Source organism: Pleurodeles waltl, chromosome 8, assembly GCF_031143425.1.
Source record: "Pleurodeles waltl isolate 20211129_DDA chromosome 8, aPleWal1.hap1.20221129, whole genome shotgun sequence".
Lineage (NCBI taxonomy): Eukaryota > Metazoa > Chordata > Amphibia > Caudata > Salamandridae > Pleurodeles > Pleurodeles waltl.
Genome location: NC_090447.1, coordinates 1073575088 through 1073601327, shown reverse-complemented (window position 1 = coordinate 1073601327; position 26240 = coordinate 1073575088). Strand labels below are relative to the sequence as shown.

The 26240-nt window shown below is 41.4% G+C and overlaps 1 protein-coding gene across 3 annotated transcripts in view; it reads left to right on the top strand.

Moving 5' to 3' along the window:
- The window catches only part of TDRD3 (tudor domain containing 3), a 653010-nt gene that overhangs the window by 433477 nt on the left and 193293 nt on the right, over window positions 1–26240 (top strand). For all 3 annotated transcript variants that reach the window (XM_069205299.1, XM_069205301.1, XM_069205300.1), the window contains exon 10: window positions 1849–1974. In XM_069205299.1, coding sequence (XP_069061400.1) covers window positions 1849–1974 — 126 coding nt within the window. The remainder of the gene's footprint in view (window positions 1–1848; window positions 1975–26240) is intronic.

The window sequence follows — 26240 nt, the reverse complement described above, 5'->3', positions numbered from 1 at the left end:
TCTTTTCCTAAGCCCCAGGCACAGGTAGACCAGGCTTTATCTTACTAGCACCAGAATACCCTTGTGTGTGAGTCGTGCACTGTATAAGTAAATATATTTTAACATAACATGTTAGAACAACACAACCATGTAACCAATATGAAGCACCCATCACAGGAATGATATGTTACCTGCGCTCAAATTCGGATCAGCCCACTTTGAGATCGTACCGAAGTAATTTAGTTTTACGGTGGGCAGTTTGCAAAAAATGTACATAAACATTGGCATGGAAAAAGGAGTAACTTTCTTAGTTTTTTTTCTACGCTTTAGTAATACTGTGTGTACAAATAAACTGCAGTGGATTACTTCAAAACCCCTCGACCAGAAAGAGCAATAGTTTCCCCATCACGTGCTACAAGGCATGCATACGCAAGAAGATGCATGAATTGATCCCAAAATGTTCTTCTATACAAAGCCTGTTTTCAGTAATTATATGTATTGATAATGGCCGACCCACCAGTGTTAGGGGACCTGAAAGGCGTGACTTGACACTTGTAAGAGCTGAAATGTTATCTCAGCTTCTAAATATTTATGCGTATTCAATAGCCAAGGTGAAATGGCCATTCTAACTGTGCATCAAGAAAGGTGATTCGTAATTTGGGGTAGTTTAAAGATTTATGAAGAGGGGCGAAATCATGAAGCCTAAAGCGCCCAGCCCCAGATTAATATCGTGTTTCTGAGCTGTTAATGCATTTTCTCAAAATCACTATTATTTAGTATGGGTGCTTTCCCAAACAAAAAAATAATCAGAAAACTGATAGGTGCCTTTACTAAAAATAAAACTTGGGTTTTCCAGTGTACCTGGAAAAGCGAATGCAATCTATGTTTACTGAAATGAGTTTAAAAAAATGACGGGAGTTTATATCTTCTATAAAGTGATCTGTGGGTCCAGTGCAATAATGTGCTGTGTGAGGGCTGTAAGGCGACTGACAAAGTTCCCCTCTATGTGGGCGTTGGTCTTAGGTGGGAGGAACAGCGATGCAGGGTTGGTTAGTGGTTATGATGCTCTATGGAAATCTCTTGTGGGTTAAAACTATTTGGTGTCATTGGTTGGACCAAGGCTGCGATGTCTGCTGCGGTTTCAGTGGCACTAAGGCCTTCTATAGGATGTTCTTTGGGTGGAAGAGGGCGAGGGAGCGCAGTTACCCAATGTGGAGCGGTTCAGGGGTATTTATCATTTATGTTTTGTCCAGATGCTTTGGCCAAATGCTTGCCTTTATTGCCCTTTTAGACCTTCGCACTTTTATCCATCCATGCATTCAGTGATCCAAGCATTCATTTATTTACTCATCTGTGCATGCTGTCACCCGCAGTGGCACCTTTACTGCCTCATCGGTCTGCAGAACTACACAAAATAATTTGCCAGTCAATATACTTTAATTTAAAAAAAAAATGATAGACTTGCTTTGGCACTGCTTGTTTTAGAGAAGCATCTACTCAAATTCAATTATGTGGAGGTGTGCATGTATATTCTGCGTCTGTGTACGTGAGATGCATCTTTCTGTCTATCTATAAATTCACAGACACACACGTGTGTGTGTATATATATATATATATATATATATACATATATATATATGTGTGTGTGTGCTTATATTCATGCTTTCCTTTGTGACATATTTGGAAGTGACATGCTTAGCTGATATATGAAAACCCGATGCATTGGTGTTTTTTCTTAAACCGCAGCCGTATCAATCTATTTTTCGTTACTGACACGAAGAAGCATTTTATGTACTTATGAAACAGCCTTGCTTTTATTGTTGGTTGTTCATGAACATATTCCAGTTATGCGCTTGTTTGTTTGAGCAGGAAGAGGAAAAGGTCGCGGCAGACCAAGGCCCGAAGACGAAGATGAACTATCAGGTGCCAGACCTTCTGCGCCAAGTACATTATTCGACTTCTTGGAGTCTAAGATGAGTACTTTCTCGATAGACGGTATGACGCTTAAGTAAATATACAGTGATAAATTAAATTCAGGCACTCCTTTGGGCACATTTTTTAAATGATATACTCATTATGCAGGCATTGTATCTAAATGGTGTGTGAATAATGTTGTGTGCTACAGCGCTAGTGGTCTGGCGCGCTTGTAATTGGTGGAGCAGATGCGCAATATTTTGTCACTTTCGGGTTTATCTAAGACACAGGCAGGCCCTCTGTAATTATGCCATTGTGCAGGTGCAGCGTTTTTCATATAATGGTGGATTTGACGTCTTTGCCACCTAATCAGTCATCTGCTGCATAATCTGCAGCTTTTTAGGAAAAAGGTGTTTCTAGCTCACATTGTTCAAGAGTCACTAAAAATGTAGCAACACGTGTTGCTGCGCAGTGAACGGCTCATCGCAAACGTTAAGTTGTCACCCAGACATTGCTAACCAGAGTAAAAATAGGAAAATTATGAAGTAAAACTATCAAGTATAAAATGTGGTACATTATGCCATATAATTTGTGTTTTTTGCTGCATAGTTTTGCTCTCTCCTACCACATAAGGCCAGTGTCCCTGGGTACAGGTAAGTCAATCCTGTTCATGTTGTTCTATCCGTTTTCCATAGTTACTTAGTAGAATAAATAAAAGTTAATCATTGGCCCACTTTACCCGCGAACAGCTTCTGCGAGCCTTTGACCATATCTGCTTAGAGCTTGTAAAACGGGGATTAATGTATGTAACCAATAGGTGGGAAGAATAGATGGAAAAGAGTATGCGCATCGCTGAAGTTGTTGAATTGTACATGGATATATTTTGCCACTTTAAAGTGAATCCTATTGTTGGATTATAATCCATTTAATGTATCTTGGAGAGACCGCAACATTTTAACCGCTCAAACACAGGCCAAGCGTATGGAGGCTCAGGTTATGCATCTTGCTACTATGTTAACAACACAGCAATAAAGATCCACAGCAAAAGAAAATCCACTACATGTGTAATGTGCATCCAAAGCAAATATCATCAGCTTCAACCAGCCAGACTACAGGCCCAGTTTGAAAGCCTGAGGAGATAAAGCACTCCTTCTTTCTTTGATTCTCAGCAGCTACTTAAGTGCTTGATTTCCTCACGTCTTGTTATGGAATGTATGGTTGCCTGATGATTGTTTTACTTGTATTTCATGTGTGGGTTTGCCTAGGTAGTGGTCTCTTCCTAGGTTTGTGTTGTGAAAACATCCCACGGCTGTATGTGGCACGTGTTTAGCTAACGGTCTTCTGTCAGTGCCTATCTAAATACATTGCTGATTCTTCCTTTCAAGTTTTCAGGGTTTGCGCAGCCATACACTTGCTCCAGTTCCACGCTGTAATGTGACCGAGCTGTCCGGCCCTGAGGCCCCTACTTTGTTGTCATATGCCCTTGATAGGATGGGACCTTCGTTCATGAATAGGGACACACTTTCATCAAAAGTAGCTTCATTGGCGGGACTGTCTAATTTCCATTTGTGGCCATCTCGTTAGACAGAGGGGCCCTGACACAATCTGTGTCTACTGGCCTTGCACTTAAGCCAATGAGGGGTCTGCATAATACCACCACCACACCCAGGGTCTGTATGTTAGGTGGATCATAGTCACATATGTGTCAGGAATAGACTTCTAGCTTTCCTTCACAATAGCTAGGAAATGTTTCATTGCTGTGGAAGTTGTAAACAGTTGCATCACTTGAATACAGTGGCTGAGAAGAATTATTCCTCTTTCTTTTTCTTTATTTCTTGTTCTTAAAGTGTGAATAGCCAAAATATACACGCTTGTTTATTTGCAGATGGTATGTAGGACCAGCTTAATTAGATGAACAATTTGATAGGACTGATTTATTGTAGCTTTTCTAAAGAGTTAGGTGCGGTCTCTCAGTTGAACGTACAGTGAGCTGACATCTCTCAATCACCTTTAAAAAGGAGGCATTGGAACTTTCGACTAAGTTATATTTAAAAAAAAAACCTGCAGCAGTGAAAATACAAATCAACAATTGCTATCAATAAACAATGAATGTGTTAGATGATGAATGTAGTGTCATGATTCAGTGTACTTTTCAGAAGTAAAAAACCCTCATATTTTGCACTGCATGCACTCTGTAGGAGGCAACATGATACACTGTATAGGCAAGTGCATGAGCTCTAGGTGGAGCCATAGCCCCCAGTATATGTATATTTTAAAGAATTAGTAACAACAGGTCTTGCAGACATCTGTGCTATCAAGCCAGATTTGCAAAATGTAGTGTAAGTGAAGCCACATCAATCTGTGAAACATTTCTGACTGATAACTTATACCTGCAGATTCCTCACCTTTAGAAGACTCCTGGGTGCTAGACATGATTCAGAGATGTTTCCAGCAGTACTCTCCCCGCACTGGTAGCTGGCTCCATGTGACTCTACTGTAACTGTACACTACCCTGAAAGTGACAGACTTAACCCACATATAAGACCAACCCCTGAGTACTGAGGTTAGTCCCTATCTTTCCACTCCCTCTTAATGTGGATCTGGAGCTCTGCTGCCAACTTTGTCAGTTTTCCGACAGCTCCGAAATTATCCAGACAGTGCGCCAGGAAGATTTCTCCCTCAAAAACAACGGGATTCAAGCTGTGCCGCAACTACAGGAAACAAATGTCAGGTAAGGACTCGTATGACATATGCCCACGGTGCTTAGGCTGTGGTCACAACTCCATCATACGCCAAAAGGGAGTGGAAGGCTAAGTTTTACATTGCCAAGGCTAAAAAGAGGTTGTGTTTAAGACAGCAGTCTAGTTCCTGCTCTGAGACACAGGGACATTCTCAGACAAGAGATTGGTCCTGGTCCTGCGTTAAGCCCCATTCCCACTCAAAGTCTTCCAGTAAGTTGAAAATGTACCATGAGCGTAAGAAAGCTAAGTGGGACTCATTCCCCATCCCATCACTCAGAGTCTGGCAAGAAGTAGCAAGGACACCACTGGAAGGAGTAATGTCTTCTGATTCTAAGCACTTATTTGGACCCAGAGTGCTACAATAATTTCCAGGCCGTCATTGACCCTACAGCAAATAGCGGCCATCAGTGAAGCTATGCTTCAAATTTTCATGATGCTACTGGCTCCCTCTGACATGACTTTGGGATGTACAGAGCCTTTGGGATGTACAGAGCCTTCATTTGTACTTCTCTGTAAACTAAAGTCAACCTGTTGACAGAATTTCGTCAGCCAGGTCTGGCTTTATCTGATCACGATCTGCCATTTATTAAGGCCCCTATGGATACTCTCATGTCCACTTGGTCTAACCAATGCTCAGCTGAGCTGTGGCCAGGTGCCTCAGGCTATCCCTTAGCAACCACGATTTTCTAAAGAGAAACCCAATGCCTGAAAGCCTTTTGTTGCAGGCATCTACAAGTAAGGTCAATCCTGGTACTTTTCTGGCAAACCTGTCAGATAGGAAGTCAAAAAGTATTGATGGTTTTGGTAAGAAAACATTTTCCTCAGCTAGCCTATCTCTGTATGAGGTGTGACCTGTGTGCAGCTACAGCTGTGCCTTGTGGTAGAAAGGTCAACGAGATCTTGCTCACTGGCCCGGACAACCTCACTGATCCAAGTGATGCAGGGCACAGCAAAGTTTGTGTTGTATGCAGGCCTGTACACCAGCAGCGGCTCTGCTGTTGACACCACAGTAAAGCTAAGAAGGAAGGCTTGGATGTGATCAATCTGGGTTTCAGGGAATGTCCAAGCTTCCCTTATTGACAAGCCCTTCACCAGATTTAGGATGTTTGAGAAAAGGGTGACTCTGTGCCCGAGAGCTTCAGACATAGCCATAATGATCCTATGAGTTATTCTCCCCCTTGCCCCCCAGACCATTCCAACAGCAGAATAGAAAGTTTAAGGATTGTTTTTGAGGCCTAGCTTATTGGCAGCATCAGTGATCCCAGGTTGGCAAGCAGTAAACTCAAACCTTTCAGGCAAAGGGCGTGGTGGCATACTAGGACGTTCACTTGAGTAGGTACAGCAGTCCTCTGACACTTCCTCCCCTGCTGCAGTGGTTTCCAAACAGTTTTGATTTGCCCTTTCAGGCCTATAATCCGCTGGTGGTGGGATTGGATACAGTATTTCTTCACTGGCTGGAAATCCATCATATCAGACTGATGGGTTTTACAAATTGTTCAGAGCGGCCATGACCTATCTTTCATTTCATTCCCACCTCTTATTCCCCCCACACACCAGAGCAATTTTGCTAGACTTTGCTTCTATCTTGATGCAAACAGTTAAACCTCTGCTGGCCAAAGCTTCTATCAAATGGGTGCCGGACTCAGAGAGGGTCAAGGTCTTCTGTTTTTGCTACTTCGCCACCAAGAAGGACTGAGGCCTCCGGCTACACTGGAATGCCAGTTATTGAATGCTTGTCTGTAGAAGGACACATTCAAAATCCCCACTCCGGCTTAAACCCTCTCTGTTCTAGATCCATAGTACTGGATGGTTTCCCTGAACCAGTAGAACATATATTTTCATAATCTGTCTTGCAGTCCCACAAATGTTACCTGCAATTAACAGCATTGTCGAAACACTTCCAGTTTGCTATGTTCTTCTTTGAATTTACCTCTGCCCCTCAAGTGTTCACGAAAGTGATGGTAGTTGTTGCAGCTCATATTTGGAAATCGGGGATTAATGTATTCTTGTACCTTGATGACTAGCTGCTCAGGGTAGGCTCACTGCAGTCAGTAACAGACCCCCCTTTATTGCTTCCAGGCTCTTGATTTCCTTGGGTTTTTCCACAAATGAGCTGAGGTGCCACCCGAGCACTACCCTTTCATAGGGGCTATCCTAGACTTTGGGGCATTTTGTGCCTTTTCACTGCTGCAGGAAGTCTGGTCCTGAGATTTCAGGTGCATGTCTGGGTCTCAGTAAGAATGGTTCTGAGGCGTCTTGCAATCCTGATCTTTTGCATCCTCTTCGTTTCTAATGCCAGATTGCACAGGTGGATCCTGATATGGAACCTAAGGTTTCAATGAGCCCAGCACAAGGGCTGCACCTCAGCTGCTGTTCTAATCTTGCAGGAGATTTTTTGGGATCTCATGTGGTGGCAGGCAAGCACCTACATCACCCGTGGCAGGCCATTCTCCCTTTCATACCCAGATATCGATGTTACTAAGTATTCATTACTGACTGGTTCAGGGTTGATTTGGGGAGGTAGGTATCAGAGGTTTTTAGTGGTTAGCCAGCTTCATATCAGTCTTTTAGAGCTTTGGGTAATCTATCCGCTCTGAAAGCCTTCATACTAACCATTACAGAAGCCTGGTGCAGGTCCCAGTGGACAACACAACTGCCATGTGGTACTGCAAGAAGCATAATGTGGTTGTTTACTATGCCAGTGAGGCCCTATGCTTTTGGTGGTGGCTGAGATCTTTTTCATAGCTGGCCTCCTGGTGGTGGACTGGTGTTCTGAAAGCTAGTCTGGATGAGATGAGCCCATGTCAGCAGGGAAACTACATGTGGCATCTCTGTTCTGAGGTGGTACAGGGCATCTTCAATCAGTGGGGCATGTGGTGGTTGGGTAAGGTTTCCAGCATCAAGAACACAGTGTCAGAGCTTGTGGATACTAAAGCTTCCTTCAAAACGTTCTTTGGGAGAGGTATTCAGTCTTTGAAAGGGCAACAGGTCTTCTGTACACATTTTCACTGCTGTCTCCCTTGCCATGAGTTCTGAGAAAAGTCAGGGCAAACCAAGCTCAAGTCATCTTCATAGCCTTGGACTGAGTCAGGAGATAATGGTATCCAAAGCTCTCTGAGCTTGAGCATTTATCCTCCTGTCTGACTACCCCAGCAGAAGGACCTCCTGTCTCTACGGCAGGGGAGAGACCTACACCCTAAGCTCTGCAGAGCACACCTCCATGTGTGGAGATTGAGCAGCAACGGTTAGATTCTTTTGACTTGATTTCTGAAGTGATAGATGCCATTTTTACAGCCAGATGCCTGTCCACGACATCTATTTATGTTGGGAACTGGGAAACGTTTGTGAACTATTGCAGGATATTTCATCTCCATCTTCTGCAAGTAAACTCTGTGTTGTTGTTTGTTTTGTCATTAGCAAGTGCAGCCTTGCAATGGGCTAGGTTAAGTGTTACTTCTTGGCCCATTAGGCCTCTTATGTTTGTATGACCAACCCTTGCTTTGTAAATAACTGGCTGTGATGTGTTCTCTGTAGAGCATAATGCAGTGTTTTCCAAACTGGTTTTGCAACCCAGTGGTGGGTTGTCAGTTGATGTTTGGTGGATTGCAAAGGTCCAAGCATTAAATAAATTAGAAGCCTTTAAACTTTGTTCTATCTTGTCACATTTGCTGTGCTTCAAATACAAAGATTAAATGCCAGACAATGTCTTCTGACAAATTGCTGCTGTTTGTTTAACATGGGGAGTGGTGTTTAAGACCTCCTCTCACAGTGCATTCAGATAAAGAAAAGTAAAGTGAATTATGGGCAGTCTTGCTGAGGTACAGAGAGAATGAAAGGAATGGCTGTAGGATGTTATTTTTTTGTAACACAACAAAATGTAGATACCTGTCAAATGTAATCTGTATTCATGCAGCAGTTAGGAAATCTAAGCTAAAATGAAGCACATTTTATGTAATTCTAAAGTGTAATGGAAACAAACATTTAATAGGATCAAACAAATCAAATACTATTAGGTGAATATTCACTGAAAGCCAGTTTTCATACATCATTTGTACACAGTATACTTTCATTAATGAAACTGTATGTCTGTGCAAATTTAGTGGACTTTTTACTGGAAAAATGGGCTGTGTGTACATTACAGTACATTACCATGTAATGCTTTAGTTGCCTCGTGTCCATTAAAACTAGGAAAGGCTAAAAAAATCTGTCATTCTAAAAATCAGGTTGTGGTTCTAAAAAGTTTGAGAAGCACTGGCCTAATAGATATATTTAATCCAAAGCCAATCGTAATGCCTCAGTGAGACCTAAATTTAGTTCTGATGTGCATGCCATTTGAGCCTTTGCACAATTTTAAGCTATGACTTCTAACAATAAAGAGAGTGTTTCTTGTTGCCATCAATTCTGCGCACCGCATGAGTGAAGTAAAAGCATTTACTCTGGAACCTTCCCACAGCACTTTATTCCCTGACAAGTTGGTGCTGAGGGCTTGGGCTGCCTTGCTGCTAAAGGTGGTATGACCCTTCCACATCTGTCAGTTATTTTACTGACATGTTCCGCTCTCCTGCACCGTTTGAAAGATAAGGTTTGGCTCTAGTGGCATAAATCAAAGAGTGCTTTGAACTTCTACATTGACTGGTCAGAGACAATTGTGTGAATGATCCGCAGTTTGTTGGGTTTAGTGTTTTTTCAGATGGATAGTCCTCTGCATTAAAATCTGTTACATACTGGCTAGGAAGCCACCTCCAGATGGCCTCCGGGCCGATTCAGCCAGGGGCGAAGGCTGCTACAATGTCATTGGGAGGGGGTTTGCCTGATATTCACATCTACCATGCTGTGATATTGGCTTTGGTGCTCAGGAAATACTGCTGCCTAGTCAGGCAGGCCCAATATGTGGGCCCTTTTTCCCCGTTCAGTCCTGAAAGAATTCCTAACCTGAGTCCACTCCCCAGACTCTTCACCTTAGGATGTACTGCTGTGGTGTATATTCTAGAAGTGAGGAGTCTGCGAGTAGAAGTATATACCAGAAGTGCAAGTTAACTTTTCTTTCGTAACATTGTTTTTGGTGAATATTCTGTCTAACTGCAGATTACTCTCTGCTCTCCAGTTTTCCCGTTTTGTAGAGTTGATTCCTAAACATAACCATCCAAGTAAGATTTTGGCTAATTGCCACCTGCAATTTGTTCAAAGTGCTCCATGCTTAAAGTCGCAGAAGAGGAAAATTTAAGAAGCTGATGTCTGGACTCAGGAGTGTGGCTTATATGTTGCTGCTGCTCTTCTTCACAATTTCTGGGTGGTTTGAAGCCACTGCTGGGTCATGCAGCTCTTCATACCATAGGGAGCATTGCTGGAAAAATCTTAGGCTCTAATCTGGTGCCTGGAAATACTCTAATGGTCAGATATGTGCAGTTAGAGTATCTACATGAAAGAGTGTTACTGAAGATTAGTTACTTGTGTCATTGGAAGATAAAAGGGTAATGAGAATGTGTGAATAACCTGTGTCATCAAAGCCTGCTCACCTTAGGGATGGGTCCTTCTGTAGTCTATAGTTGTGTTCTTCAGATAGAATTTGCAGCTTGCCAAGAAAAGGGTAGCTTAATTCCATTGTTTTGCTCAATCTCATAACATTTGCTTGACATCTTGATTCTGACCCTGAATCTAAAAGGGAATCATGCAACCTCAACATTGAAGAAATGGTGCCTTTCTTTCGGTGTCACGATTCCTGGCGCTAAATTCTACATATTATCCCGAGTGGATAGGTACCTGTGACAATGTGACAAAGTATCTTTAATAATTTATTGATGATACAAATGCTGATGGTTGAAAAAAAATCGGGATAACAATATAAAACAGAGGCTTGCCCCAGATCTTTTTAAATACATTGAGTGGATTCATTTAGCGCACTCCAGTAATTGTGGAAATGCGAAGTGAATAAATTACTGCACTTTTCTGAGAACGCAGATGTTGAGTGATAAAAACACCATACCATTACTGAAATTCCCTTATAAGATTTCTCCACGAAAACGTTGCTTTAAGTCTTAAATAGGTGGTAATGTTGTCACTGCATGTTGATTGATTCACACATAAATACTTGAAAGATAGTCCCATGCGGCAACTTTGAGTATGTCTGGGGATTACCTTTGGATTTAACAGTTTACCACACTAGAGCCTAACTGCAGCGTTGAAAACAGATATGCTGGGTTTTAGCATTTTCACGTTTGCAGCTGTCTCTTTTTATAGACTTAGCACCATATTCAGAACTGCAATCTGGTTCACATAGTGTACCATAGGATACAGTCTGTGACTTGGGCACAGAATATAAGCAAAAAGGTAAATTGAACTTTTTTCTTCTATTTAACATACTAACAATAGGTTATCATCCATATGTAATGTATGGGGTAGAAAAACAGTACCCACATTGCATCCCAATGCATTGACACCATTTCTTTTGGTCCCGCTTGCCTGAATTTTTAACATAGAACACCTTGAAGTGTGTATTTGAGATGCTTTTCAATTTGAGATCAGTAGAGGATGCCTTTTCATAAGTTCATTTTGTGGTTTTATTTCTGTACTTCTACTGAAATTACAGTTCGCAGGAACCTGAAAGAAAGCAGATTTACAGTTCCAAAGAGTTGATTGACAGCATAAACCCGGATTAGGAAAGGTTTTCAAAAGCTGAATTGAAATCCTTCTCAAAGCTGTGTAATATGGTATTAGGCATAACTTTCGCAGATGCAGGAGAAAGCTTTCACTGTGACATGCAGATGCACTTCCTAAAATAAATGCCTAAAAGACATTTTTGTTGCAAAATGACAGGAAAAATGCTCCTATTCGAGTGCACCTGATGTAGTGAATCTGGTGATTCCATGAAGAAACGGCAGTACTATATTACCTTTGCTTTCTTTATACAGTTGTAGCTTTCATCCTCCTCTTCTTTAGGGCAGTTATAAGGATACAACATTCAAAATATGTGTGAATAAAACCACAGTAATTACTAAACTGTAGCAACACACTAAATGGGTCTGAACAAGAGTAGGAAAATGTCTCTTTAAATTGGTCTGATAGCGCAACACTAAAGACTTTTAAAAACAAGCAGATAAAATATGAATGAGTTCTAAGCTGCTAAAATCCTGAACACAAACAGCAAGACCATGACTTCTATAGCATTTAGCTACTCTCAGGTCAAGTTGAAAAGACAAAACTCAGCAGAACCTTCTAAGTCTGATTTTAGCATACACTAGAATACAAGCGATCTGATGCCCCCCAACCTAGCACAGTAACAGTGACCAGTGGTCCAGGAGAAGTAAGGACAGACATTTTTTATGAAGCCCAAACACAACAATGCAGGTAATGCAACAGGCCATTTACAACTTACCTGAACCTAGTGAGTACTAAAGTTTAAGTAAGTATACATCCTAAACTGTGAACTCACTGTGCTATGCTTTCATGCTTAGAAAGAGAACAAGTATTTGCAATGCAATAGGTATTGCATTTGCTTGAGTTACAGCTATTGGCGTTGCAAATGCATAATTGGACTTTTTTGCCACATAAATTGGTGAACCCTGCTGCATAATTTGGTCCACTTTGCCACATAATACCAGTGGCCCTGCATATAACTAAACCACTTCCATTTACTGCAGTTTTGCCCCGATGACCTTGAACATTTCATAGATTGTTTTTAGCACAGTTTTCTTGTCATTTATTTTTAATGTGGGTAATATGTGAGGGACCGTTACTGACATTTTCAGAGAAATGTTGTGTTTGTTTCATACAGCATCCGTAAAAAAAGATTCTTTAAGACCAAAACAGGACATCACATATGAGAAATGGGAGGGTGTCACAGAAGTTATTTGCAATAGTATTAGTGAGCTGCTGTTGTGTTACAAGTATTGAAAACACACAACTGTCCAAAGAGGGCGAGAAAGAGCTGGAACTAGATCCTAAGTTCAAATCTGTTACAAACAAAGGGCCCCCAAAATACATTTAGCCCAGGGCCCCCAAAATACTTGAGATGCCCCATGGCAGAACTGGGGCAAAAGTATACTAAATGTGGTTGCACAAGTTGGTAAGTGGACTTGGCTGCAGTTGTCAGTAGCTGGGAGAGTATACCTTTATGAAGATGGTTCTTCGCCTGAAAAGCATTCACTAAAGAGTTTACAACAGATGTGGAGCTTTCCATGAGGCAAAATTGAGTCATGATGGCTGACATCTCCTCGCTCTGTTACTAAGAAGAAGTTGGAACTGAAGGGGTCACTTTTAATCTACGTGACAAGCGCTAATCTGTGTAAACACACTTTGTCATACCATGATTGCAGTGGCTGAAACATACTAATATATGGTGAGCAGGGAGCACAGGAGGGGCTTAAGAGGCAGTGAAGAGAGAGAGGAATGCAGATTTGTAGGTGTAGTAAGTGGGATAAAGCACATTACTTTGTGAAATGACCAATATTTTTTAAGTCTTTCCAAACAGAGAGAGGGTGAGTGTGTGGACGCGTTTTTCCTGTGTGTAAAAATTCCTGGTTAAATCCGACAGACACAGCACCATACCCAATGTAAAGCACCTTTCGATGCCACAAAGGATGACAGGGTATACATTTCAAAGCAATTTCAAGCTTGGCATCTATGTGAATTCTTGGTGCTGGATGACTTATGGCTTAAAATCTTCTGAAAAATCACAGCAGTTATTTTGCAGTTTTATATAGGGCTAACTCGACCAGCAGGCTTCAAATCTCTTTACAGGAGGACCAATTATATTACACAAGTGCAGATTCATTTTTTGGAGTGCACTGGGGGATTAAGTGAATTGCCCAGAATCACTGAATGGTGAACCAGTGCCGATACTCGAACCTTGTTCCCCAGTTACAAAGGGAGCAGCTTTGGTGCTACGCCATATATGAGACAACTGTTTACGGAGAGTGTTAATTACAGTGGGAACAGTTTGGATAGCATGGACCAAAAAAAAAAAAAAAAGATTAAGTAACGCATGTGAAATGTAATCAGGAAGAACATGGTTACTTTAACGTTTTTACACTTGTGCTGGCTATAAAATCCTGCAACATTTACCGTTCTAATGTGCATGAATAAGGGAAAGGGTTCAGTACCCCAGGCTGACCCTAGGTGTCTCTTGCAACCTCTTTTGGCTACATATGGTAGTACACCCTACAATTTTGAATTCCACACATCCTCAGTGACTTCCAGGCACCATGCTGAAAAATTAAATGCAGCACCCATGTTCTGAAAAGATATATGCTGTGCATTCAGGTTATGAGGTAGGGGAGACAAGAGTTATATGCTGGCTGAAAAAAAATAAGGAGCAACATCCTGGAAAAAGCAAACACTCAGAGAATGCTAGATTAAGTATACCATGTGGAATGTAAGGAGGAACAACATGGTTACGTTAGCTAAGAGTAAGAATACTCTGCAAATGGAAAGGGAAGCTTCACCGAACAACAGCAGGAAACCAAGAAACAAAATCCCCCAAAGAACAGATAAACACGACAAAGTGTAGTTATGCAGTAGTTAGTCTCTGCTCCCAAAGAGAAAAAGGAGGGACAAAGAGGCATGACTGACCACTAACACTGAAACAAACAAATGAAATGGCTTTAATCCCACAGAAGTACAGTATACTAAAAGTATACAAGAGGCCTTACACTCTCGACCTAAACATGAAAGGGAAAGACAAGAAAGGAAAGGTAACAGATGCAGGAAGGTCCCATACATATCCTCAACAGAAAACTGAAATGAAATGAAAGCATAAAAAATAATAACCCTCCCTAGTAATACTGGCACAACAAGAACATGCTACTCCCATTACAAAATCTTTAAATTGTGCAGGTAGCAACACTTTTCATGTGATATTCCGAGAATGATAAGGAATCGGAAAATAAGGTGGTCACACGTTGCTGCAGCAGATATAGATTTTGCAAACACATCTTGAACAAGATCGTCATTAACATAGTTTTTTTTTATTTTTATTTTTATTTTATTTTTATTTTTACATTTGCCAAAATATTCAAAATCACAGCTCCTAAAATCGGGATCAATCATTCCCGAATTTTCATCATGACGATTACATTAGTTTGGGCTTCTCCTTTAAGTTTTGCAGGGCGCTATACACTCCACCATGGCACATTGGGTAACGTTTTCTCCACGTTCCTAATTTTATACACCCTGGGATTCTCATTTCTCACAAAATTAGGATCGGGGGGCTTTCCCAAAATCCTCAAAATTCAACTTGTGCTCTTTTTAAGTTATTGAGGACCTAAGTGTGGTCTGTTTGAGCTGACCAGTCTTCCTCTTCACCCTGTACGTATCATGCAATGAAATGGTACGCAGTGGTCCGTAAAGTTAGTCAGGATTCAAGAAAGTGGGTGGTCCCTTATCCTTAAGTAGCTCAGAAGGTGTAAATTATGTGGTGAACCAGGATTAGAGCTCTTGATTACACTCTGAACTGAGCAGCAGACGTGTTCCTTATGTCCTCTAGGATTCTAAGCAAAAGGAGCATGATGCTAGGCCCTGCTGACTGACTGATGCTGCAATATCGGCCTCCGGTAACAAAAGCAGTAGTGCTTCACACTTGCAGCCTCCCATCCCCCGGGGAGCTGGTCCAACAAAATTGCCAGGTATGCTTTGAGTTCCCAGTCAGGCTCTGGTTATGCATGCAAGACACTCACAATTAACTAGTGCTGCTCATCACAATTCTCTTTGAATTAATCAAAATTCAAAGGCTTGTGGTTGTGTGTGACAGGTCCTGACCACAGCCAGTAAATTTCTCTTTGCTTTAGGGGAAGTACTGGTATGTCTACTTACCATTCAGAGCCGGGCAAACAGACTGTATTCCACGAAAATCCAGTGATCGTACTCACAAGTGCTCAATTTGTGCTGGTGTTTTCCAGTGCTCAGGACTAGCACTTATTTGTAACCATGCCCCGTATATATGAGAAACCACCACATGGTGGTGCTGTGTGTGTATTTTTAAGCAGTGTTCATAAGTGGAGCATTAAACTATTTAATATAGGTTTACAAAATGATAGAACCTGAGCTTGAGCCTGCAGTTAAAGTGTTGTGGGCTGTGCCAGCTGCAGTGGACTAGTGAGTAACACCTTGCGCCCTGGGGTTTAATTTTTTTTACAAATTAAGCGCTGGTAGTCACAGTGACTTTGTTTTAGAAATGTAACATAAATTGTCAAACACAGGAATTTAAGTGGGTGTTCTTCAACCTTTATCCCACAAGAGCTCGCACAAGAAACCTGATTTAGTATTTTATAAGGTTTTATTAGAAACATTTTTCTAGCTCATAGTTTGCTCAAAAATATTGCATCTGATATCAAAGGTTGTGTGGCTGTTATAAATAAAGAGTAATTCAAATCAGACAGCAGATTGCCATCACAAGAGAGGCATCACATTTGTCACATAACTGAAAGCCGCAGGCAGGAGGGCACCTGCAAGGACGACTTCTGTATGAGAATCCTCTATTCTCAGTCCTCACATTTACCCCAGCCACAAAGTTTCCTAGAAGTCAACAAACATTGGCAAAGCCAATAGGTCTCACCTAGGGTAGAGCTATTGGCTTTGCTAATGTGTTTTAGCAATGTTGTTGACCAGCGTGGCTGCTGTTCAGCATGGCTAAAAGTTATTGGTATAGAGGAGAGTCATGTGGAGTGTTGTTGAGTGGAATGACGAAGACTGTACTAGAGTGTTGTGGAGTGGCAGTGTGTGTTGTGTATTGGAGTGGCATACATTTGGAATCGCGTAAAATGGCATACACTGGAGTGAAATAGAGTAGAGTGTACTGGTGTGGAGTGTATTGGCATTTAGATTTGCAAAGTATAGTGGCATAGAGAGCAGTGCCATTGAATTCAGCAGCATACAATGCAGTGGTACAGAGTGGAGTGGCTTAGAGTTGAGTGATGCACAGGGCAGTGTTGCAAATTAGAGTAGAGCGGCAATAAGTGTAGTGGCATACAGTGGTGTAGGTTAGAGTTGCATTGAGTGGTGCAGAGTAGAGTATAGTGCCATGGAATGCAGTGGCATAGAGTGCAGCGGCATAGAGTAGAGTAGTGCAGAGTAGAGTGCCAGAATGCCGTGTTGTGGAGTGGCATATAGAGCAGTAGAGTATAGTGATGCAGAGTAGCATGCAGTGACAGAGTGCAGTTGTTTAGAGTGCAGTGGTTAAGAGTGTAGTGGCGTAGAGTGAATTGGTGAAGAGTGCAGTGGCATAGAGTAGATTGGTTCAGAGTAGAGTGAAGTGGCATAGAGTGGAGTGGGACAGGGTAGAGCGCAGTTACTTACAGTGGCATACAGTGGATTGGCATAGGGTGCAGGGGCATAGAGTTGAGTGATGAGTAAAGTGTATTGGCGTAGATTATATTGTCATTGCGTGCAGTGGCGTAGCGTGCAGTGTTGCAGAGTGGCGTAGAGCACAGTGGCTTATAATTGATTTGTATAGAGTAGGTTGGTGTGGCTAAGACTGGAGTGCAGTGGCAAAGAGTGCAGTGGTGCACAGTAGATTGGTGAAGAATGCATTGGCATAGAATAGAGTGGTACAGGGTAGTGTAGAGAGGCGTAGTGTTAAGTGGTGTGGAGTGGTGCAGGGTGCAGTGGCGTGGAGTGTTGCAGAGTAGAGTAGTGTAGAGTAGAGTCAAGTATTTTTGGTGTGGTAGCACAGTGCCATTACGGACAACACATTTTCAATTGAAATGACCATTACATTTTCACAGACATGCAATTTTACTAATAAAACTATACAGTTCACAGACAAAAATGTGTGGAAATTGCATCACCTATTTTAATGATTTGTTTGGATCATAATTAAATATTTATTTTCAACACACTTCAGAAATAACAACAGAAAATGTGCTTCATTTGTGGGTTCATTATTCTGATATATTCTGAAATACTCACACAGTTGATTTAAATGTTGTCGTGCGCTAGAAAAAAACCTCTTTTCACCCCCATTATTCAGCAAGATTGTCACAAAATGCCTCTCACTTTGAAGTCAGAGAAAGAAAAGTAAACAAGCGCCTTTGGAAGACAGCGCCTGACATTTGACCTCGGTCTTTAAATGCACAGCAGATGTGGCAAGATATGAACAAGATTTAAAGGCCTGTTAACAGAAGCAAGTTTGTGGAAGAATACAGAAAACATGGGTTAGGCAACCCGAGGGACGAACTGAACCTCGAGAGCCTAAAGTAAATAAAGCTAGCAAATAAAAAGCCAGCAAGAGTGAGTTACAAACCACAAAGCCAATGGTAATCAACAAGTGGAATGCATTTCTAGGTCAACTTTCTGAAAGTCCCCACGATGTCTTTAGCAAACCAGACAGCTGAGCTGTCTGGTAGGCTGTGACCTAAAAATGCTCCCCTCTCTCCTAAAGAGAGCCAAAAAGCTCTTTTTATAGTGATACTTATCGCCATTAAGATAAACTGTCTTCATGAATAGTGATGTAACATGGGATGAAACTAATGGAAATTCTTCCACCATTTACACACGCAGTTCAGCTAGTTCTACATTAAATCACTTACATGAATATAATAATATGTGAACATATAAACTAAAGGCATGCTTTCAGACTTAATTTAACATATTGTCAAGTAATAAACCTTAAAGCAGCAGTAAGTCCATGGTTGCAAATGATAAACAATATAAGTGGCCTGTAAGAAATAGATGGAAGGTTGACGGACAGGTGCACAATATGGCGGGAACCTGCCAAGCAGCTAGAACTCATACATGGAATCCTTTTTAGTATTCTACAAATGTCAGCTTGACTCTGCTGGTAAAGTCGCTGCAGTGGTGATCGCAGCACTGTCTAGATACCACTTCATAAAATAGCGAGAGCCTATGTAGAATCATGAACAATAGCCCATGTTGAAAATTTACTGTGACTGGGCTCCTCTCCTTGCATACCTTCCCCCATATCTCTTACCAGAGCATGGTAAAGCTCTCTGCCGAAAAATCAAGAATGCTAGGAAGGATGCACTCCGGGGGCGCATCAACTCCTCCGCACACAACTCTAAGGAACTCTGCTAGGTCGTCAATGGGTTCGCAGACTCCCACCTCCAAAGCCACCAGCATCCCCCGTCACAGGACCTCTGCGACAAACTCGCCACCTTTTTCCACCTCAAGATCCAGGACATCTACAACAGATTCCTCCTGGAAAATTCTGGCACCAGAACCTGTGACCGAGCCTTCCCTCACCCCCCACCCCACCCTCAAAACCCACCCAGACCATCCACAGCCGGTCCACGCTCTACACAGAGGAAACATTCAGCATAATGAACAGCACCCACTCCGGAGCCCCCACGGACACCTGCCCGCACCATATATACATCAGATTCAGCGCATCCATCTCCCCGAGCTCCGGAACACAATCAACTGCTCTATCAACACTGGCACCTTTCCCGAGGACTGGAAACATGCTGAAATACGCCCTTTCCTGAAGAAACCTTCGGCCGACCCATCAGAACTAAAGAATTTCCAACCCACCTCGCGCTGCTACCCGACCTTGCCAAAGTACTGGAGAAAGCAATCAAGGTACAACTAAGGAATTTCATCGAGGCCAACAACTCCCTGGACAGCTCCCAGTATGGCTTCCACAGCACGGAGACAGCCCTCCTGGCAGCCACCGGTGAAATCCGATTCCTCATAGACCGCAGCCACACCGCAGCGCTGATACGCCTCAACCTCTCAGCAGCTTTCGACACGGTCTCCCAAAGCACCCTGCGCACCATACTCCACGACATAGGAATCCGCGGAAGAGCCCTGGAATGGATCCACTCCTTCCTCTGCAGGAGGAGGCAGAAGGCCAGACTCCCACCCTACACATCCAGATCCACAGAAGTCAACTGCGGAGTCTCCCAAGGAGCCTCACTGAGCCCCACGCTGTTCTACGTATGCATAGCCCCTCTCACAGCCATCGTCAGAAGCCACTGTATGAACATCGTGTCATATGCCGATGACACCCAACTCATCATTTCCCTCACCGAAGACCCGGACACTGCCAAAAGGAACTCCCACTCAGGAATGGAAGTCGTTGCCACCTGAATGAGAGAAAGCTGCTCCGGATTATTCAGCCACCTTTAATACTGTAGATCATCAACCCCTGACAAAAAACTCTGAAAATTGCACCATGTTAGAACTGGTATATCCTATGGACATCGTAATACGGCTGACAGGATATCTGTCACGTTCGTGACTGAGTAACCCGTCCGCCAAACTCTAAATCAGGCCCAAAGTTTCCATCCTAAAGGACGTAATGTGCCTTCCCTCCTGCGTCATTGTCATCCTGAAAACCAACAGCAGGTATGTATATATGTAAACATGAATGCATGGATAGATGTATTATTTGTTTTAGGGAGCCGTCCTAGCCAAAAGGCAGCAGAATGGAATGCATGCCGAATTATTTAAAATGCTATAAGAGTGAAATTATGTCATTAGCTGACAAAAATAATATTTATTTTATAAGGTTGGTGTAAATCAAAAAACAAAGAGATCATCAAGCACGAAGCCCTGAAGTATAGGAAACGCCTGTTGATGATCCTTATCATGCTCTTTGAACAAGAGTTGAAGTAGCATTTTACCATCAGTTAGAATTCATCCAATATTTTCTTTTGAACTCTAAAAAAATAAAAATAAATATGAAAACCCACCTTTTTAGGGAGCCTCCACCAATTAATATTACTATTGAGGATTCAATCTCCTTCATCCTCACTACTGTATTCCATCAGTTTTTCTCTTCCATATTTTCCACAACTGCTATTCTCTAGAACAGTTATAATTGCTTATTTCCATGTCTCTAATGCTTTCCAGCTAAATTTGTACTTAAAATTACCTACATAGTTATACATAATTTAGCTTTTATTTCATTTTTTGCATTTCTTAGTTTCTGCTGTCTTACTATCAAGCAATTGAAGAGAATATTGTTTTTTCTTCTACCCAACTACTGCGCAAGCAAGCGGCTTTGCAACAAGATGATATTCCCCCCCCCCCGACACAAAGATGACTCTTCACCTGACTTTGGTTGTGGCCTCAGGCTAAAAGCGATCTTGAAATGTCTCCACCTTATAGTACGAGATTGTCAGTATTTTATGTGTCATACCCATGTTGCTCCTGGAATTGTAGGAGTCCATAAGATTAGAGAATGCTTAGCAACCAACAAATAAAATAGCAGAGCTTGAATCTGTATCCACTCAAATAAGCTAAAAGATAAATATATGCTCTTCGTGGCTAGTAAAGAACTTGATACTGTTTAGGTTTATGGAAATCTTCAAGCTTGGCAGCTTTTTGGGTTGTTTGATTCTTGCCACTTGTTTCGTTTTGTACCTGTATGCAAAGAAATGATGGGAGGGGGCAGAAATTGGGTTGTCTTACAAAGAATCGGTCCAAAAACAAATTCTGCAAGCCTCACGTTGGTGCTTCTTAGAGTTCCTTTGAGCAGATGAAGTGGCCATTTTGAGAATTTGGTATCAGGCTACATAAACATTTTACTGGTGCATCAATTGAGCTGTTCATTTTCGCACTGTTTGCCCGCTCATTTAATGAGGGATGGGTTAATTCCAGCCCATACTGCATTCGGACGTTTGCACTACTGTCACAAATAGGACAATTAAACATTTTTAGTTTTACTATGCTTACATAAAGAGAAATGGAACAAGTTCATTATTTCCACTGTAAAAAAAAATAAGATGACATAGTTTACAAAATCAGTTTGCTTTAGTTCTCACTATTAATGGTGCATAAAAAGGCAAAATAAATTGTTTTTCAACAAATATTAGCCACTTATCCGTTTAGTTTCTTATGAGTACATGTTTATCTGTGGCTGTTTCTAATTCTTATCTAATAAACCATTTGTTTCATATTTCCGTGAAAAAGGTTTTGAGCCATAGCTCTATATTGCAAAGCCCTGTATACGTGCTTGTTCAACAGTGTTCGCATCTCTGGCTATTTACCCCGTATTGACCTATCATGTCCTATAATTATTGCTCTGCCTTATGCCCTGCAACCAGTTGTCTTTTGCTAAGAAGAGTAAACAGGATGCCCTGTCTGTAAGAGGTGGTTAATGATTTCCTAGAATCGGAAAGAAGAAGCACGAATAACCATGAACTCTTGACACTCAACTTTAAGTAGATCTCTATAGTTAAGAGAAATATCAACGGCATTGGTAATTAGGCCTTTTTGTGCTGTGCCTGGTGGTAGTTAGTGAAAGCCTTCTGTCTAATCCCATAGACAGTACTGGACGTTCTTCACGGGTTTAATTATACATTTAAACCTGTGGTTAATGTAAATTGTGTATTCTGAGAGTAAAAATCCTGAAAGTAGGGGAGCGTCCCCGGAACAGCTTTCTGTACATTCCAGTAGCACAATTGGCATCCCTAGTCTACACATTGGATTGAAGAATACGGTACAATGCAATGACAGTCCTCCATCCATTAATGGAAATTAGTTTACACTTTAGATAAGAAAAAAATATATTCTTTTAACATACGCTCTATGCCTTTCGCACTCTATTGTAATTGGTATAAGAACAGCCCGATTAATAAAATGGTGAACAGTTAATAAGTGTTATTTTTGTGACTACTACATTGTAGGCAACACACCTGAGTAGGCATAACATCTGAGTGCGCATAAATTAGAAATAATCAGCAACCCATTCTTAGAGTGATGCGCCCTCATAGTGCATTGAAATAAACCCTAAATACCAACAATGTGAACTTGAAACATATGAAAATGTTTGTTGTCTTTAAACAACACTTGCATTTTTGTGTAGTGTTTATCATTCAAATATATTACCCAATTATGCTTTTTTCATGTGTTGAACATTTAACTACCTTGTTTAATTTCAGGCGCTCAGAGGTTAAGGTTCTTTTGTGTGACATGAGCTGTTTGTGGAAGCGTTAGGATTTGTCTCAGGCTGAGGCCTGTGCTTAGATATAAGGCTAGAGTTAGGTGGGTCAAATCACAGTGTTATGCTTAGTGGTTTAGGGTTAGACTTATTGTGAGGACAATGATTATGCTTAAAATTAGAGCGGGCATGATATTAAGGTTCACAGGTTCTTTTTTTAGGGCTGACTTCACAGTGGCGCTATGTATGACATATTGTTATCAGTTCTTTAAAATATGCATAGTAGGTATTTGTTCTGCTTAAAAGGAGTATTATTCACTCACCTCATGATATTGGCTGTCATGATTCTCGCCTTATGTGACTTGCTTGCTCTGAAATGTATGATGGACTGTTTTGCATTTTAAAAGTACACAGAATCGCCACACATTATGTACTTTGTCATGCATGCATCATATTCAGAAAGCATATCATTTTGCTATGTATTTGCACTGCAGCAGCTTGATTTTCTTTTCCCATTGTTTCATGAAAACTCATTTTTTTCTGCTTACACACTGTATATGCACTGATAAACAAGCTTTGGCAAAGCCTGTGAGCATAACTTTAATATACCAGCACAGGCATGTACACATGCTATTTGTATACTTTTACACATTCAAGCCCGAGCTATTGGCTTTGGCAATGCCTGTTATGTATTCCAGGTTATATTGTCAGGATTACAGTAATAGCATCTCTCATCATGTTTCAAATGAATAGTGTTATATTGCTGTCACTTGGATTATTTACACTTTAATGCCAAAATAATCTGTCCTACAATCGCTTGCAAACAACTGGAGAGCAAATGGAGAATAAGCCAGGATAATGCAGACAGGAGCATGTTCTAATCCACGCAATGACGCTATCACCAAAAGATCCAGACAACCAAACACGCTGCTCAGGCAGCTTGCATCAATGCCAGCAACAATAGAAAAAAGAAATATTTGCCATTGTGAATGATTTCACCTCACTAGCGGCTGGCTCCACCTCGATCACCCCCTTGCAGGACCTCCGCAATGATCTTTCTCAATTATTCAGCAACAAAATCACCATTGTTTACAGCAACCTCAACCAGACCAGACATACCTCACTATACACCTCTCGATCTTATTGAAAGAACCAATGTTTATCACATGGCCTGTCATCACCACAGAAGAAATGGCCGCCACCATGAAGTCCATCCATTCAGGCCCCATTGGACCTTTGGCCCCATCATGCCTACTCCAGAAGACTGCAACTCATCAGCGCCATACTCAGAACCATTCTGAATGCCTCAATGTCTTCCACGGCCTTCTCATATGCTTGGAAACATGCAACAGTACCCTTTTTGGTAAACAAAAACTCTCTACAGACCCTTCATCCCCCAGTCAAGGTCTTGGAATAAGTCATTAGCCGACACCTCACCGAAATCTCGACCACCAACTCCTTGACACCACGAAGTCTGGTTTCAGATGCAACCACAGCATGGAAACTGCACATATCGCCCTCACAGATGACATATGTATGACTGAAGAGAGCACACACATTTGACCCTCCTCCAGGAGGACCTCTCCACAGCATTGGACACCGTTTCCCACCCCACCCTCATCCAACACCTACACAGCATTGGAATCCAAGGACTACGTAGAAGTGAAGAATGTCTTTTTAGGATTTTGGTGTTAAGCAAGATGTTTTGATTTTACTAATATCTTATGTCTAATATACCGATAGGGGCTTTCAACCAGCCCTCTTAATTCACTGGTCTTTTATTTTTCTTCCGTCCACTGCTGCATATGTTACCAGGATTGGTTCGGCCCACTTCAGCCACTAGGTAATTTTACTTTGAGTGATGCCATTCTGCCCTTTCTAATGGAGCACATCTAAATGCTAGGGACTACTATGGCAGTGTGTGCTTTTTGAGACCAAACAATTATTGCTTTTAGCCAATTTTATTTTATATTGTTGCAGGCACAAAAGCTTTCCCAACAACAACATTTATTTTTATAAGTAATTACAAAATAAAACGAGCATTATCAAAGCCATGAGTCTTGTGGCCAGCACCAGATAATTTGGCTTTCCATTTCGTGTTGGAGAATAGTATTCAAGGTATAGACAGTAAAGTACTGTGCGCTCTTAAAGCAGTATAAAAACAAGATATTTGTGTAAACAGCCCTAATGAGATTCCTTTTCTTTAACACATTTCTCATTTTGCAGAATAATTATTGAAAAAGTTCTATTGCAGAATGTAATTTTTTTTGAAGACCTTATCTGTTTGGGATCAGCTGATGTTGTTTTCGTCTATTCATATTATATAAAGGGAGAATATTTAAGTTATTTGATCTGGCTTGTTTGTTTCATTGGTTAGAAATTGTGAAAATCTATGTTTTTGGGCTCTGTTCTTTGGACATTCCTTTGATCTTCAACTCTTACTTGTGTTCAATTCAGTCGTTGACCCTATGGAGGGTTTGTGCACTATATACTAAGCTATCCGAATTTGTTTACTCCATATGTTATGTAGGGCCTTCCACATTGTAATATTTAGAGTTTAACCACATATATTGTGACAAAGCTATTACAATTTAGTTCATTTATTGAAGAATTCATTGTTCATACACATACACCCCCACACATACACCCCAGCAACCCCCCCAAAAAAAACACTCATGAACTGAGGTGTTCTGGTCTGTAACCATTTTTGGAGGCCACAGGCTCCGCAGAAACACAATGGAGCCCATACTCCATGGATTTGGCACCAAGACCACTGACTGAGATACTGGTTGGGTTCCATTTCATAGTTCATGGTGCTGGTACAGAAGCCTCAGATTATGGGCTCCATTTTGTATCTTTCATCTCTGCAGCCTCAACAACTATTGAGACATTGAGGCCCATAGTTATACTTTTTTTGTGCCTCATTTGCGTCATTGTTTGACCCAAAAGCAGCACAAACTTACAAAATATAACTGTATAACATTGGCGACTTAGGTATGCACCAATTTTATTTTAAGGGGGCTCTTCAGACTGAACTCAACTTTTTTTGAGCACAGAGTCTGCGGTTTCTCTCACAAGACTTCGAACTTTGAAAGTCTAGCAGCAAGGTTTGGACTTCCTCTGTTGTCCGCAGACCTTCTGTCAAGTCTGTGGTGTATTTAACAGGTATTCTGAGCTCCTCATTGGCTAAAACTTCAGGTAATCTTGAGCAGCATGAAAAATATATTTTGCTTAGCAACAGGAGTCATAGCTATGATTTTGTGAAGAGCATGCACCTGAACAAGTCATACTGCTGCTCATGGCTCTCTTTCAAACAAACGTTGCTGAGAGAGGACCATCCTCTGCTCCTCCACAGGAGAATGAAGAATTATATGCCTTTCAGAGACCAAAGAGGTTTAGAAAAACACCAAAGATGTTAACATAGGGGATGTGTTCACACCTCCGCCAGAGAAAAATATGATGATATGCAAGCTTTGTGATTGGAAATTCGAAAGCGGCAGAAAGGACCCTACTTCTATGGGAAAAAGATACAGCAAGAGAAGGATACTACCCTGAATGTTCCCAAGCGAAGCAGAAAACTGAAGAACTCAGTCCCCACCTGAGCACCAGAAGTTGGTTTTGCACTCCATTTACTACATGGAGTGCCAGGCCAACATCTTGTGCATGCAGAAGGATTCCACGTTTGGGAATCAAGTGATGGAATTCATTACACTAAATTCCATTTGTTAAAACAAGTTATAAGTGGCAATTCTCATTAAAGTTAAAAAAAA